The sequence below is a fragment of the Abrus precatorius genome, unplaced genomic scaffold (assembly GCF_003935025.1).
Source record: "Abrus precatorius isolate BTA unplaced genomic scaffold, Abrus_2018 Scaffold7, whole genome shotgun sequence".
NCBI lineage: Eukaryota > Viridiplantae > Streptophyta > Magnoliopsida > Fabales > Fabaceae > Abrus > Abrus precatorius.
Window position 1 is genome coordinate 29,007,792 of NW_020874417.1, and position 14,702 is coordinate 29,022,493.

The following is a 14,702-nucleotide window of genomic DNA, read 5'->3' on the forward strand; positions in this document are numbered from 1 at the left end:
TCAATTTCAATATCTATGACTTCAAGTAAATTTTACCAAACTTTGAAGAGAGTTTTAGTTAATAGTTACCACCTAGGTCTGAGACATTAGTCTCACAGTCATAAGCACGAAGATACCCATCAAATATTAAAAATAAAAGTCAGTGAGACATGATGACAATGTTTAATATATGAACTTTGGGAACGAAAAAAAATATATCAGAGTCCAAAAATGATCAAATATTATATTGAGTTGCTAATCATGCTTGAGAATTGTGAAATCATTATTAATTTGAAAATGTGGTTCCCACCTATAATTAGGTCTTAGGTTAGTTTTCACAATGAGGACCACTATAACATTTGATCGTAAACAATTGCACGCAGTTCCACCATTTTAAGAAGATTCATGTTGAATATCATTTTCTTGGTAAAACCAGTCATCCAATTTTGGTTAGGTGTGACCAGTGTGTTTCTTTTATTCTAATATCATTTTATTCATGTTGATAATGAAACCTTTTCAAAATGGTTATATGATACGATTGGATCGTGTTGTTACAAAGCTTGCTTGAGTTTTCTTTTTCTTTCATTGCATTAAGTTGTAAATTTTAATAAAAAAACGTTTTATAGACATTAGAAGTTGATCATGGCATTGACATTGGGACTCTCTTAGTTCTAAATCTGTGTTTCATTGAAGTTTTTGAATCTTAGCCTGTGAAAGTTGATAGAATTTAAGATGCTTTTTCACCTTACTATTTTTCTATAAAATGTATTGTAATTTCATGGTGTTTTTCATTATGATTTCCAATTTCCATGCTTTAATTAGAGAAACCAAATATTGTAAAAATAATATTCCTAGTCATAACTATATAATTAACAGGTCAGCCCTATCACTAACTGTGATGATTGATGGTTGAACAAACCATTAAAGCCACTATTTGACCCAAACAAGGTTAGGTACATGTAAGTGAGGGATAAAATAAACATTAATTTTGTTAACTGCTTCGAAACACACTTTTTTTAATTAGAAGGAAATTTCAAGGTTTGAGTTTCAAATTCATTAATTGCCAACTTTTTAGTTACGATTAATGTAACTTTTGAATTCCTATTCTATACTTTGTGAATAATTTGTTTTTAACTAAATAAATAAAACTTAATTATATTTTGTCCCTTTCATTTTTACTATTTACGATTTTAGTTTAAATTTAATAATTTTTTTATATTTTTAAAAATTAGATAAATTTAGTTGTTTTATTAAAATTTTAAAATAAAATGATCAAATTCTTATTTTTTTTACTTATTTTAAATATTCTCTCACTTAAAACTGACAAATCAAAATATCAAATTTTACTATTTTTTTAATTCATCTTTTTAAATCCTAATCTCATATTCTATAAAATCCTTCAAATTTTATTAATTTTTTAAATTATTTTATATCCAGTATCCATCATGAATCCTAAAAAAATAAATATAAAAGAAAATTTTGAAGGTCATATAAAAGAAAATTAATAAAAAATTTACTTGATATTAAAATAAAGAAATTTAATTAACTAAAAAAACTTAAGAACAAATCATGCATAACTCAAATTAAAGAACCCAGAAATATAATTTAGCAAAAATATCATTAGTATTTGAATAAGTTACAAGAAAATTTATCATCATTCATATTTTTATTATTCTTATAAGCAAAACAAGATATTATTAACATGAGAGTTGTAGAAGTACATAAAATAATGTACTTTTTTTTATAGGTAAAATAAATATTATTAAAGAGAGTTTAAGGAAACTCAAAACCCATATATACAGAAAAAAATTACTTACTCAGAGAAATAGAAAACAAAAATATACTTATACAAAGTTAAGATGGATGCAATTGCGTGGGTGTAAATATCAACTAACAAAATAGCTTCTCCCTTACTAACAAGTGATAATCATTTCCAAAACCTCAGAATAATAGAATCTAGGACCCCCTCTCATTCAAAATATTATTAGAAAACACAATTCTATTTCTATGTAATCACAAAGACCACATTGTATTTACCCAAATAATTAATAAGCATATCCCTTCTTTTTTACTACAGCCAATATCAACCCAAGAAAACAAGTGAGTCGATAAATCTGAAGGCAAAACCAGTGAGAATCCAAGCCAACACGCAATAAAGTACCAGATTTGAGATGAAACTGAGCACGTTAAAAATAAATGAGTTAGAAGTTCCTCAAAACCATGACAAAAGCAGCAAGTTATATCACCAATTTGAGCACCACGATCAATCAACAAATCTTTACAAGGAAGTGCATTCAATAACAATTGTCAAGAAAATATCAGACACTTAAGAGGAACCTTTCCTCTCCATAGCCCTTGCAAGGCATTTGCCATACTGATCTACATTATTAGGACTACCAAAAAGTTCAAATAGCCATGAATACACAGATTGCACTGAATAACAACCTGAAGAATCTGCCCTCCATACCTATTTATCTTCTTGTAGTAACTTAATAAAAACTCCATCCACAAGCTCCAACAAAAGATTAAAGCTTGAGATCTCATGCTGAAAGAGTCCTTTTCACCAACTAACGTTCCAAACCCACCTATTGCCATCATGAAAACCATTCTCCAATACACATGATTCAACATTCCTCGCTACCGCAAATAATTGCAGAAATGCTTCACACAATCGCACCCCGCTTACCCACTTATCTCTCCAAAAAAGAGTGTGTAAACCTGCACCCACACTCCTATCAAACTTCTCATCCAGCCACACATTCCTTTGATGAATAACCTCTAGCAAATCACGCCACCACAAAGAACATCTGTTGTGAACTGATGAACGCTGAATAGAAGAAGCTAATCTACCATACCTAAATTCTAACACCTGCACCCACAATGAATTAGAACAATCAACACCTCGTCACATCCATTTACCAAGAAGCGCCCAGTTAAACCACTGCACATTCCTAATGCCCAAGCCATCATTCTTTCGCTGTTTACATATCGTTTCCTATTTCACCCAGAGAATTTTAGACTCATCCTTAATATCCTTCTATAAAAAATTTTGTTGGATAGTCACAATCTCCTTTATCACCGACTTTGGCACCTTAAAAAAGGATAACAAATACAATCTCCTTTATCACCAAAAAAATAATGTACTTAGTTCTAAAAAGGCCAAATTTGTTCTCCACCTGTTACCGAATCAATGGAGTCACCAATGCAAAAGGTAACAACTAAACGTTCCCCCACCTTTACAACACATCCCTTATGAAAATAAGCCACAAAAACATAATCTAACCTCAATTCAATTATACCACAAAAACATAATCCCACTTGCTAAATCAAAAAACAAAGCAACACCAACTGTAAAAAGGGTGACAAAAACCTACTACCCTGGTTTTTACCCTCAATGAAAGGACAATCTGAATAATGCTTGAAGCTATTAATGTTGGACTGGTAACGAGAGATCTGAATAATTTATATGAAATAATAAATTTAAACTTTTTTGTCATCATTGTAATAAAAGGAAAAACAATGGATAAGCTAGCATGTTAGATTGGTTCATGATCTTAAATGTGTCAGGCTACCTTAATTACAAGCAACTCAAAAACAAGAGAGGTAACTTTGGTTGAACATTTAGATAAATGCGATCAAAATAAAGGGAAACCGTTGTTTTCACTTTTGGTGGGTACTTTCGAACAGGAAAGAATCTGTGATGGGTAATTATGTTGAATTTTGCTACCATACATGTCCGGCAAAATTGGCATATATATAATAAAGGTTGCATTTGCTTCAAGTAACTAATTATGGATAACACTGAGGATTTTGTAGAAATGAAGACTTACTGTTAAAAGCTTATTTGATTAAGCTTTTGAAACACTGTCTTTGGCTTTTTTTTCGACAATTTTGCAAAAAGTAATCGTTCCTTGTAACCAACGCTCATTCGTGGTAGAAATTAAGTTGAAGCAAGCAGGGTACAATGGCACACAAGAGGAGTGTTCTTTGGTATTTTTCTGATAATTTTTTGCATGATTGTGAGATTACAGTACAAAAATTATATATATATATAAAACCCGTTGATACTAACATTAAATTTAAACATTTTCATCTTTTAATAACTTTTTATAGAATATAAAATTCACTAATTTAATTATTAAATCATCTTATATTATTTTCATAATCATATATATATCAAATTTTATATTTGAACATTTATAACATGCAATATCAACAAATTTTAGATCCTGCAATTATATATGAATTTTGTGCTTTTAATTATAATTATTCATCATAAAATCGTATAATTTTAATATTATCATGTAAAAATTTGTTATCGTATAATTATAAATTTAATGGTTAAAATTTGCTATGACTATAGTTTGCATAGGTCCAAGAGTAGCAGTTATTGACAATGTGAAGTCATGATTCAATTTTGCATTGAATATGTTGTACAGTGATAAGTAGATTTGTGTGATGCTCTTTCTAATCCGTGAACAAGTTGGCCATTGATCTGAAAACTCACAATCGATGGCTTTGAGAAGCAAGTTGTTCCTTTGATTTCATTTATATCAAACCTTTGTTTTTGGAAAGCAATGGAGTCCTGTAGAGTTCTCATGTTTGATCATGTGGCTCGTTGATAATTACTCTTGTTTCTAATGAAACAATTAAAACATACAATTAAATTTCTTATCATTAAATACTAATACAGTAATAAAAAAATAACTAGTATTTTTTAAATATTCATGTACATTTTTGTTATTTTATTATCAAACTTGATTTTTATTCAAAAAAACATTGAAAAAAGATTGGTGAAAGTTAATATATCTAATATACTTAATAAAGAACAATACTTATTTTCATGTAATTTGTATTTATTTTAATGTTGGGCAAATATCCTTTTCAACTTGTTAATAGGCTTTTAAATCATTTAAATATAATTTAAAGTTATTATATGAATAAATAAAAAGGATAGATTGAAAAAATAATGATAATCAATTGAAAAAAGTAATTAAAAAGTTAGTTGTTTACAATGTAATTAATATTTTTTTGTTAGGGTATTTCTTTTGGTTTAAACTATACATGTCCTTTATAGAAGACAATTCAGTTTGAGCCTCATAAAATTATTTTTCTAAAATTCAAATTTAAAATTATGGATTAAATTGAAAAAGTTATGCATTAATGATAATTTTGTTTGAACAAAAATACTAACTTTTCTTGTGTTATTGCCATCTATTACTAATTATATTTTCAACAAATTTAATTAATTTTATAAGAGTATAATTTGTTTGAATATCTAATCATGCAGCAGAAAACTAGTGAAGGACCCAGAATGAGGTATCTTTTGCATACTTCTTAACTACTCTTAATTTAACTCTTTTCCCAAAAAAAACTATAGTGACATTTTTTGCTTAATTTGTTTTTAGTCAATAACAATAAATTTTTATATTTATTTGACCAAAAAATAATTAAATAAAAATTCTTTGCATATTTTTGGCCAATTTAATTTTTATTGAAAAAAATATAGGAAAATAGTAAATTAAATATAGCAATTAAATTAAATAATAATAGTAAGGTTTTGTTTTTTTAGAAAGAGTAATTTTATTTATAAGATAGAAGTTGAATCACATGTTATACATCATAAATATAACTTGATGTTTATCAATAAAAGTAAATATACATCATATTCTAAAAAAATTAAATTTCTGTCATATTTTAAAAGTTAATAATTTAATTATAAAAAGTATCTAATACTTATGTTGATTTATTAATATATTTATTTAATGTTGATTTAATAAATTTAAATACATTTAAAAATAAATATTATATCAATTAAAGAAAAAATATTGTTTTGTTATAACATAAGATTTTAAAAAACTTACGTGATAAAATAAAAATATGTGATTATATAAAAACAATAATACAATATAAAAAATACCCTCTTGTTAAAAATTAAATTTATAATATGAAGTAAACAGTGAGAAAGTGTTTTCGTTTTAAAAAAAAAGGCATACATATTTAGCATTTAGCCGTAATTCAAATAGGATTTGTCTTAAAAAATAAAATAAAAGATTAACATTAATTCTAATAATAATTTTAAGTATATAAAAAATATAAGTTATTATATAAAAATTATTTCTTCATTAAAAATATAAGGATATAATAAGTATTTTTTAAAGAAATTTTATTATTTTAAAATACTTCAAATCAATCCTAACAAGTAATATTAACAAAAAATAATGTACCAAAACTCATGGAAAAAAATAGCAAAAATATTAAGGTACGTATGTAGCATTTTCCTGGCTTTTACTTAATTAAACTCAGTTCAAGAATTATGTATTATTATTATTATTATTATTATTATTATTATTATTATTATTATTATTATTATTATTATTATTATTTATAAATCTGTTTCCAATTTCACCTTCAAAGAAAAACTGACTCGTAGTCCACATGAATTACAAATAAAAAAAAGTATCCTTAAAATATTATATTTTTTTGGTATTTTTTTTATAAAATATTCATTTAATTTGACATTTTAAAAAGTAATAACTTGTTTACGTCAAACAGCAATGATAAACAAAATAAGCTTTACGTATTATTATACATTTTTATATTTGTTAATATAAAATATATGTTGTAATAAAAATATATGATTCAAATTAATTCATAAAAAAAACCAAAAAAAACCATAAACATATTTTAATAACTAAAATTAATTTTATTAAAATTATGCTTAACTTTAAGCTAAATTTGGTATATAGTTATTATTTTGCTGATACATGAAAATAAATTCCTCCTAAGAAATATTAATTAAAAGATTTCTAAAATACAATTTTTTAACTTGTATAATAATTATATATGATAAAAAATAATAAATTTTATCAAAAAATTAAAATATTTACTAACATTAATGCATTAAATTATATAAATTTCAATAAAAAATTACTATATATAAAATTTTATGTATTAAAACATGGTATGAAATACATGTTATGAAATAAAAGGAATATATATATAAGAAAACATTAATTTTACTTTTAAAAACAGGAATATGAAACCTGTGCTTTGCCATAAAAAATGTCTGAAAATAGTAAAATACTCAAAACATTCATAACTTGTAAGAAAATTACAAACAGTCATTGGACAGTTGAGTGAAAAATGTTTACATAAATGATCAATCTGTAATATTTTCTGAACATGATTATTATGGTTATAAATTATAGCTATAAGATAAATAATTCAAATTTATAAAATCAAAATAAATTAGATTGGGTGTGGATTTATTTTTGTTGTTGAAAGAGTTAATTAATTAACGTTGGTGATGGAAATTAAATCGCATTAGTTCTATGATCTTGTCTTCATTTGAGTGGATACAAAATTATTACTCTACTATTTAAAATGTGATGAGCATATTGCACCAAAAAAAATATGATGAGCAAAATAAATTGTATAAAATAAAAGTGGGGCAAAACTTTTATTTATTTATTTATGTTTATAATGAAGGGTTAATGGAAAACACAAATTTAGTGTTAAGATTAGATTTGGAAGACACTACTCTCTCTCTCTCTATTTGTTCTTTCTCTCTCCTCTGTAATAATTTATAAATTGTCCCATCAAAGGCTCCCCTCATCTCCCTTTCTTTTTCTGTTTGTGTTGTGCGTCTTCTATTCTTTCACCAAATTTTCTCATCACTTTTCTCTCTTCGTTTCTAAATTTTCCTCCATTCCAACGAAATCTAGGGTTTTCATTTCGCCTTCATACCAATTCCCAGGTACGTGCACTGCCTCTTCTGTTTCTCGCCCTGCTTTGATTTCCACGTCATCCTCGTATTTTCGGTGATCCCGATTTTGATTTGGATAATTGGGTTGATTTTGACAATTCTCTTTTTGGTTTTTGGTTTTTGGTTTTTTGTTTTTTTGCACCTGAATTCTTCTTGGTTGTGTTATGGTGATTTTGACACGTATCGTTTATCAGGTGGCATGTGTGGTGGGGCTTTGAATTTCGATTTAATTAGGGAAACCCTTTTTATGTTTTCCCCCTATTTCCCCATGGGTTTGACTCTCAGATTGGGCTTCCCTTTTTTCTTTTTCTTTTTTGTTTTTCTTTTCGGTTTCCGAGAGATTGAAATGGTGGCTTAGCAACTGGGTTGTATTTATGTTAGTTATAGGAATGGGGTTTGTTTGAACTGTATTTATGCTTGGTCTTGGTGGGTTGATACAGACAGGGGCATAGAGGTTGGGTTGGGTGAGTTCATTAGTGTAGTGGTAAGGAGGGTAGAGAGAGAAAGGTTCTGTGAGGATGACAGATTTTCAGCCGCTACAGCAGAAGCCTGAACCTGCTGATGCCCACGCCGAGTTTGAGCGTGGACTGGAGGAGTTTATGCGCGGGCACTTGGATGATTGTATGTCGTTTGCTTCGTGTAGCTCCTCCCGTGCACCAGATGATGAGGACGATGAGGGTGATCAGCTAGTTCGGAGGAGGCGGAGGTCTGATCTTGAAGGGGATGATTTAGCTGAGTCTTCGGCTGCACGCAGGCGTCATTCGCGGATTTTGAGCAGATGGGCTGCACGGCAGGCACAGGAGATGATAACTACTATTGAGAGGAGGAATCGAGAGTCTGAGTTGATGGCGCTCGCAGGATTGCATACCGTCTCAATGCTGGACTCTTCTTTCCTGAGGGGGTCACAGTCTCCAACTTCTGGCCAGGAGGGGGCTGTGGAGAGGCCCAGCACTCAGGCATCTGCCATTCTGCAGATGTGGCGTGAATTGGAAGATGAACATTTATTGAACCGGGCACGTGAAAGGATGAGGGAAAGGTTGCGCCGTCAAAGGAATTCTGACTCTAATACCAATGTGTCCAGTACCATGTCTGATAGTCGAGGCAGTGAGAATCAAGGGAGTTTGGGGGATGCAAGTGAAAGTGAAAATGATTATGGTACTTGGTCACATGATCACATTGGATCAAGGAATGCACATGTGGATCATAATGGGTCTAGCAGGGAACAATCTCCTGATCTTGGCGAAGTTGAGAGGGAGAGAGTTAGGCAGATTGTTAGGGGATGGATGGAAAGTGGTATTAGTGATCATTCGTCTAATGTGAGTCAGAGAAACAATAACCGTAGGGCAGAATGGCTTGGAGAAACAGAGCGTGAGAGGGTAAGAATTGTCAGGGAATGGGTACAAATGACTAGCCAGCAGAGAGGATCTCGTGGGAGCCGGAGGGATACTCAAGTAAGTGAAGGTGCTCAAGTTGATCGAGTCCGTGATGTGGTGACTGATAATGATGAGGGTCAGCCTGAGCATGTTCGGCGGGACATGTTGAGGTTGCGGGGAAGACAGGCTCTAGTTGATTTGCTTGTGAGGATAGAAAGAGAAAGACAAAGAGAGCTGCAGGGTTTGTTGGAGCACCGAGCTGTTTCTGATTTTGCTCATCGCAACCGTATTCAGGTTTGTTGGGTACTCTATTAGATTTTTCTTGCAATTTGTGCTTGTCTTAGTCATGGTGTCTCCACTAAATCTTACAAGAAGTCAAATTCAATTAGAGGCACCGGTTACTGTACTATGGTTGGGATTTGAACTTTATCAAACCTGTTAAAGTGTGCATTATTTTTTAACTTAATGTTTAATAATCTGCATACTCTGTTCTCTGATATGTTTGGTTTTGATTGGGATTAAAACTTTATAGACCCGTTATTATGTTGTCTTAATATTGAATAACCTGCATACTCTGTTCTCTGTTATGTCAGGTTTTGATTGTGGCTTTTCCCTCCTTGGATGTATACTCATAGATTGTTATTGGTTCCTGTATTTAAGGTTGCTGCTACATGTTCTGGAAAGTGGAAACTATCACACATGCTGTTGTTTCTTTTCTCTAATTTGTTTTGTGGAATTGACCTTTTAGAAAATGAAAGAAACCATGTAATATTGGCTTGAAATTACTGTGGTTAACTTCCTTAGAAAAGCTAGTGTGAAATATTGTTTGGAACGTTATGAATCACCTGCTCATTTTTTATTGTAATATAAAATTCAAAAGTGTTTCTGGGTGGTTTTTTTGTAGCCTAATGCATGACATGTTTTGAATATTATTCAAGAGGTATTTTTGGTGGTCTGGATTACCAAACCTTTTTCAAGAAGGAAATAATGGAAAGAAGGAAAAACAAAGTTTTATATTTAATTCCTTTTTGTTCTATTAATTGTTGTAGTGGATAATGGGCCAAGTTGTATTTCTATAACATGCTTATTATAAGAGATCTCCTTTCATTGTTCTATATCTTGTTTCAATTTGATTCATCCAGTTGATTGCTTGTTTTCTTTCAATTATTTTCTCTCTGAAAACATAATGAATGATTTGAAGATGTTTATCTGCATAGCACTTGTTTGTTTTCACTTTTTCCACAGGTATACTTGCTCCTCTTGAAAATTGATTATTTAATATTTATACTAAATTACCTTTTTCAGTCACTGCTCAGAGGTAGATTCCTCCGAAATGAAAGAACTGTTGAAAATGAGAGGCCTCCGTCTATGGCTGCAAGTGAATTAGTTCAGTTAAGACAACGACACACAGTCTCTGGTTTAAGGTAGAGTTTTTTTTTTTTTTTTTTTTTTTTTTGCAGTCTCTAATTATTTTCAGTCTAATTAGGGTTTTAATTTTTGTTTCTTCTGGTTTTTTAGAATCTAAATTTATAATATTGAAGAACTTGGTTTTTTCCCTCATAGGCATCCCCAAGATACAAAAGAAATTGCTGTACTGTCCTATGATTTAAATAAAATCGAATGTTATCTTTAGTCTTTTTAATCCGTGTTGTGGGCACTTCTTCTGTCTAATACTCAAGTAGTGGAACTCCTGGCATAGAAAATAAAATAAAAAGTGGTTGGGATGCTGTATCATCTGTGTCAATGAGCAGTAACCGTATGCACACATTGGTGGATTTTTATTTTACCCTTATATCATACATAATAAGTAACTTATGCACAATGGTGGATTTTGATTTTACTCCATTTTTTCATTGGAGATTAATCTAGGTACTCAAGTTATCTTACTGGTTTTCTTATGGTCAGATACTTATATTAGGTTTCTTTGGAGTTTTATTACAAATAAAATATTTGCAATTAATTTATTATTTGCTAATATCCCAGTTTCATTTATTTATGTCCATTTGCACTTTGGTTTTCTCTCGTAAATTTCTTACTCTATTTGATGAACTCTATTACATGGTTATGGTGTGTTAGCTTGGCTTCTGTCCTTTTTCTTAAAATTCTTTTACATTTTATATGGTTTTGTTAACCTCAGCCCTTAGGGCTGAATTCAAGCATTCAAAAGTAGTAAAATTTTATTAACAAATAATATGCTTATTGCACCTTTGTATTTTCAATGTCATAATTTTTTCTTTCAATAAAAATGTATTTTTTTTGGATGCTTAAACTTAGCTCTAAGGGTTTCGATTAACAAAACCGAAGTTTCTATATAACATACATTTATGATAAATTATGCATCTCTTCAAATAATGTGTGTTGGTTTGATTTACAACTTGTTCTTGCCATCACTGCTAGTTGTCAAGAATTGACACTTAAATGGCATAATTCAGGGAGGGGTTTCGTTCAAGATTAGAAAATATTGTTCGTGGTCAAGCAGGCTCCAATCCTGATACCACATCAAATAGTAATGTTAGTGAAACAAGAAGTGATGAAAACCAAGCAAACAGTTTGGCAGATGCCCAACAAGAAAATTATGAACAAGAGCAGAGAAGGGGTGTGGAAACTGATGTGCGACAGTTGCCTAATCAAACAGGAACTCTGGAGAGTAGCACAAGTGAGAGTATTAGTTGGCAAGAAGCTAGTAATCAAGGAGTGAATTGGCAGGAACAAATTGCTGAAGAAGGGGGAGGAAACTGGCAACAGAGTCCGTTCAACCAGATTAGAGATGGGAGGGCAGTCAATGATTGGCCACAGGAACCTCCCAGAAATTTAGCTGGGGAAGATCATCCGCGGGAAACTCAAAGAGCTTGGCACGATGATAACACGAGGGAAGCTGTTAGTAATTGGTCCGAAGGACCTTCTGGAGCTTCAAGGAATCGCCGTGGTGTTCCCTTTAGAAGATTCAATAGATTTCATCCACCTGATGATGATAATGTATACAGTATGGAGCTTAGAGAACTTCTGAGCAGGTATTCTTCCCTTTTGGATCTTTTGCCTTACAGATTGCTTTCAGCCTGTTTTATCCCAATGCCAACAGGGGTCTGGGAGAAGGAAATAAAATGAATTTCTCCCATAAGTATCTTGTTTTTAGTACAAATACCTGTTTAACCCTTTCCAAAATCTAAAATGAAAGGTCCATTTGTATGTTGAGATTGTACACAACGTGGTTGATAATATTCCATTTATTGGCTTTCATTTCTTCTAGCCACTTAGCCTTATGATTGTTATGGATTTTTATTCATGTTTCAGGCGAAGTGTTTCTAACCTTCTTCGTAGTGGTTTCCGAGAGAGTCTGGACCAACTAATACAATCATATGTGGAAAGGCAAGGTCGTGCACCCATTGACTGGGATTTGCATCGGAACTTGCCAACACCAACTCCTGCCTCACCTGAACGGGACCCTGACCAGCAGGGTGATGAACGTGGTGAGGGTCAACATGAAGCCATTAACAGACCTTCAATGGTATTGCCTTCTCCACCAGTACCTCCACCACAACCGTTGTGGCACCAGGATTTGCATCAAACTGGATGGTCTCGCCATAGCATGCATCGTTCTGAAATTGTGAGCATCTTTCTAATCTATGTGCCTTAGGGACATTTATTTTGGTTGTCTTCTACTTTTCATTATATAACATTTTCATCCTTAAAAAATAAAAACTGTGAAATGGCATATAGAATATAGTAGTATGTGGCTTCTTTCTTTCATTCTTTTATGTGCAATCAATTTAGGCTTCTTTGCAAGATCATTGGTAGCTACTACTAAGCTAGTAGGATACCAATCTAAGCTAGAAAGTTATTAAATTTGATTAGGTTTGGGATGTTAATCATGTCTCATCCATTTTGTTCCAAATGATTGCAGATTATTTAATATGATATCCAAGTAACTCTGAAGTTGAATCTAACAAAGTTTTTGTATAATGAAAAATTCTAAGTAGCTTTAAAGCTTTGGCTACTTATCATTTGAGTTCTGTGTTGTCATTCAGGTGTTAACTATTGATATGCCTTTCTGACAATAGGTCAACTTATTTTTGGAGTTCTTTCTTTGCCTATATAGTTTTCTTTCATACTATATTTTATTAAAATTCTTTTTAAAGTACTGGTTTTGGATGCTGATTGGGAGCAGGAGTGGGAGATAATGAATGATTTAAGATCAGACATGGCAAGACTTCAGCAAGGCATGAATCACATGCAGAGGATGCTGGAGGCTTGCATGGATATGCAACTGGAGTTGCAGCGCTCTGTCAGACAGGAAGTCTCTGCAGCTCTGAACCGCTCAGCCGGTGAAAATGGTGCATGCTTTATTTCCTGTTTGCCCAATGCAGTTATATGTCATGTTTTCTTTTTTTTTCCTTTTACTTTGGATGAAGGATTTTATTCTTTTAACCATAGTGCAGCTGTATTGGTTGCATATATTTAAGTGTTTATTATCAGTGTTTGTCTTTCTCTATCTTCAGTTATTTACATTATATATTTATTCATATTGTAGGATTGGGTGCTGAGACATCTGATGATGGGTCCAAATGGGGGCACGTGAAAAAAGGAACTTGCTGTGTATGTTGTGATAACCATATCGATTCTCTTTTGTACAGGTATTTATGCACTATACATGCATAATTTGTGCTGATGAACAAAATATAGCCCTAGATTTCATTTGGGGATCTGTAATTTATATTGATTACATTTTCTGATCAATGGTTTTGTCTCTTTCGTTCAACAAATTGCAATTTCCTGCAGATGCGGGCACATGTGCACTTGTTCAAAATGTGCCAATGAGTTAGTTCGAGGTGGAGGTAAGTGTCCTTTATGCCGAGCACCAATTGTTGAGGTGGTCCGAGCATATTCCATACTGTAAAAAGGAAGTTAAAAGGGCATGGAAAGAAGGAAAGATCTGAGGCAGTTGATCTCAGTTCTGGAAGTCTTGAGGTTCATATTTATAAGTGTTCTAGATGCCTTTGTTTTTCTGATTATATGGAACTCCATGAATTGTATAATTGGATTAGCAAATGGCGCTGTTGATTCATCATTCTTGCGTAAATAAATAGTTGGCCCGATTATTCTTTCCAAATCCTACTCTTTTTCTAAAATTTCCAAGCTTGTATATGTGAATAAAAACAGACGATTCCACCCAAAAAAAATATGGTGCTGGTCAATCTATATCTACAATATTTTCCCCAAAAACAAGCGCGATTACAAACTGGTTATTTCTTCTCTTATATATATATATATATATATGCGCGCGTGTTGTGTGTGTGTTGGCTTTGGCCAGCCGGTGCTCACTTTTTATGTTTTTTGGTTTCTTTAATCGGTTTGGTTTGTTTCCTGATATTACTATCGTCATTATTAAAGGAACTATATTCATGTAAACAAAAAATAAAAAGAAGAATCACTCCTAAAAATTTGTATAGCTCCTCTCAAAGTGGGAAATTCGTTTATTTAAAGATATGTTGATTTTGGCTCCCAGTTGATTCGAAATACGGGCTTGCTTAAAATGTAATTAACTCTACTTGGCCTTTAGGTCTATTGATAACGGCAACTATTAG

At 31.5% G+C, this 14,702-nt stretch overlaps 1 protein-coding gene across 2 annotated transcripts; it reads left to right on the forward strand.

Moving 5' to 3' along the window:
* The first annotated feature begins 7,492 nt into the window (after positions 1-7,492).
* Positions 7,493-14,334, forward strand: LOC113870987. 2 transcript variants are annotated; one of them, XM_027507618.1, is made up of 8 exons: positions 7,493-7,738; positions 7,942-9,414; positions 10,426-10,544; positions 11,553-12,131; positions 12,412-12,724; positions 13,286-13,451; positions 13,649-13,751; positions 13,897-14,333. In XM_027507618.1, the coding sequence occupies exons 2-8, from the start codon at positions 8,266-8,268 to the stop codon at positions 14,012-14,014; spliced, it is 2,547 nt and encodes an 848-aa protein (XP_027363419.1). In that variant the 5' UTR covers positions 7,493-7,738; positions 7,942-8,265; the 3' UTR covers positions 14,015-14,333. The 2 variants fall into 2 exon arrangements, with proteins under 2 accessions (XP_027363419.1, XP_027363420.1); XM_027507619.1 differs by having other exon boundaries at positions 7,622-9,414; positions 13,897-14,334.
* Positions 14,335-14,702: the final 368 nt, after the last annotated feature.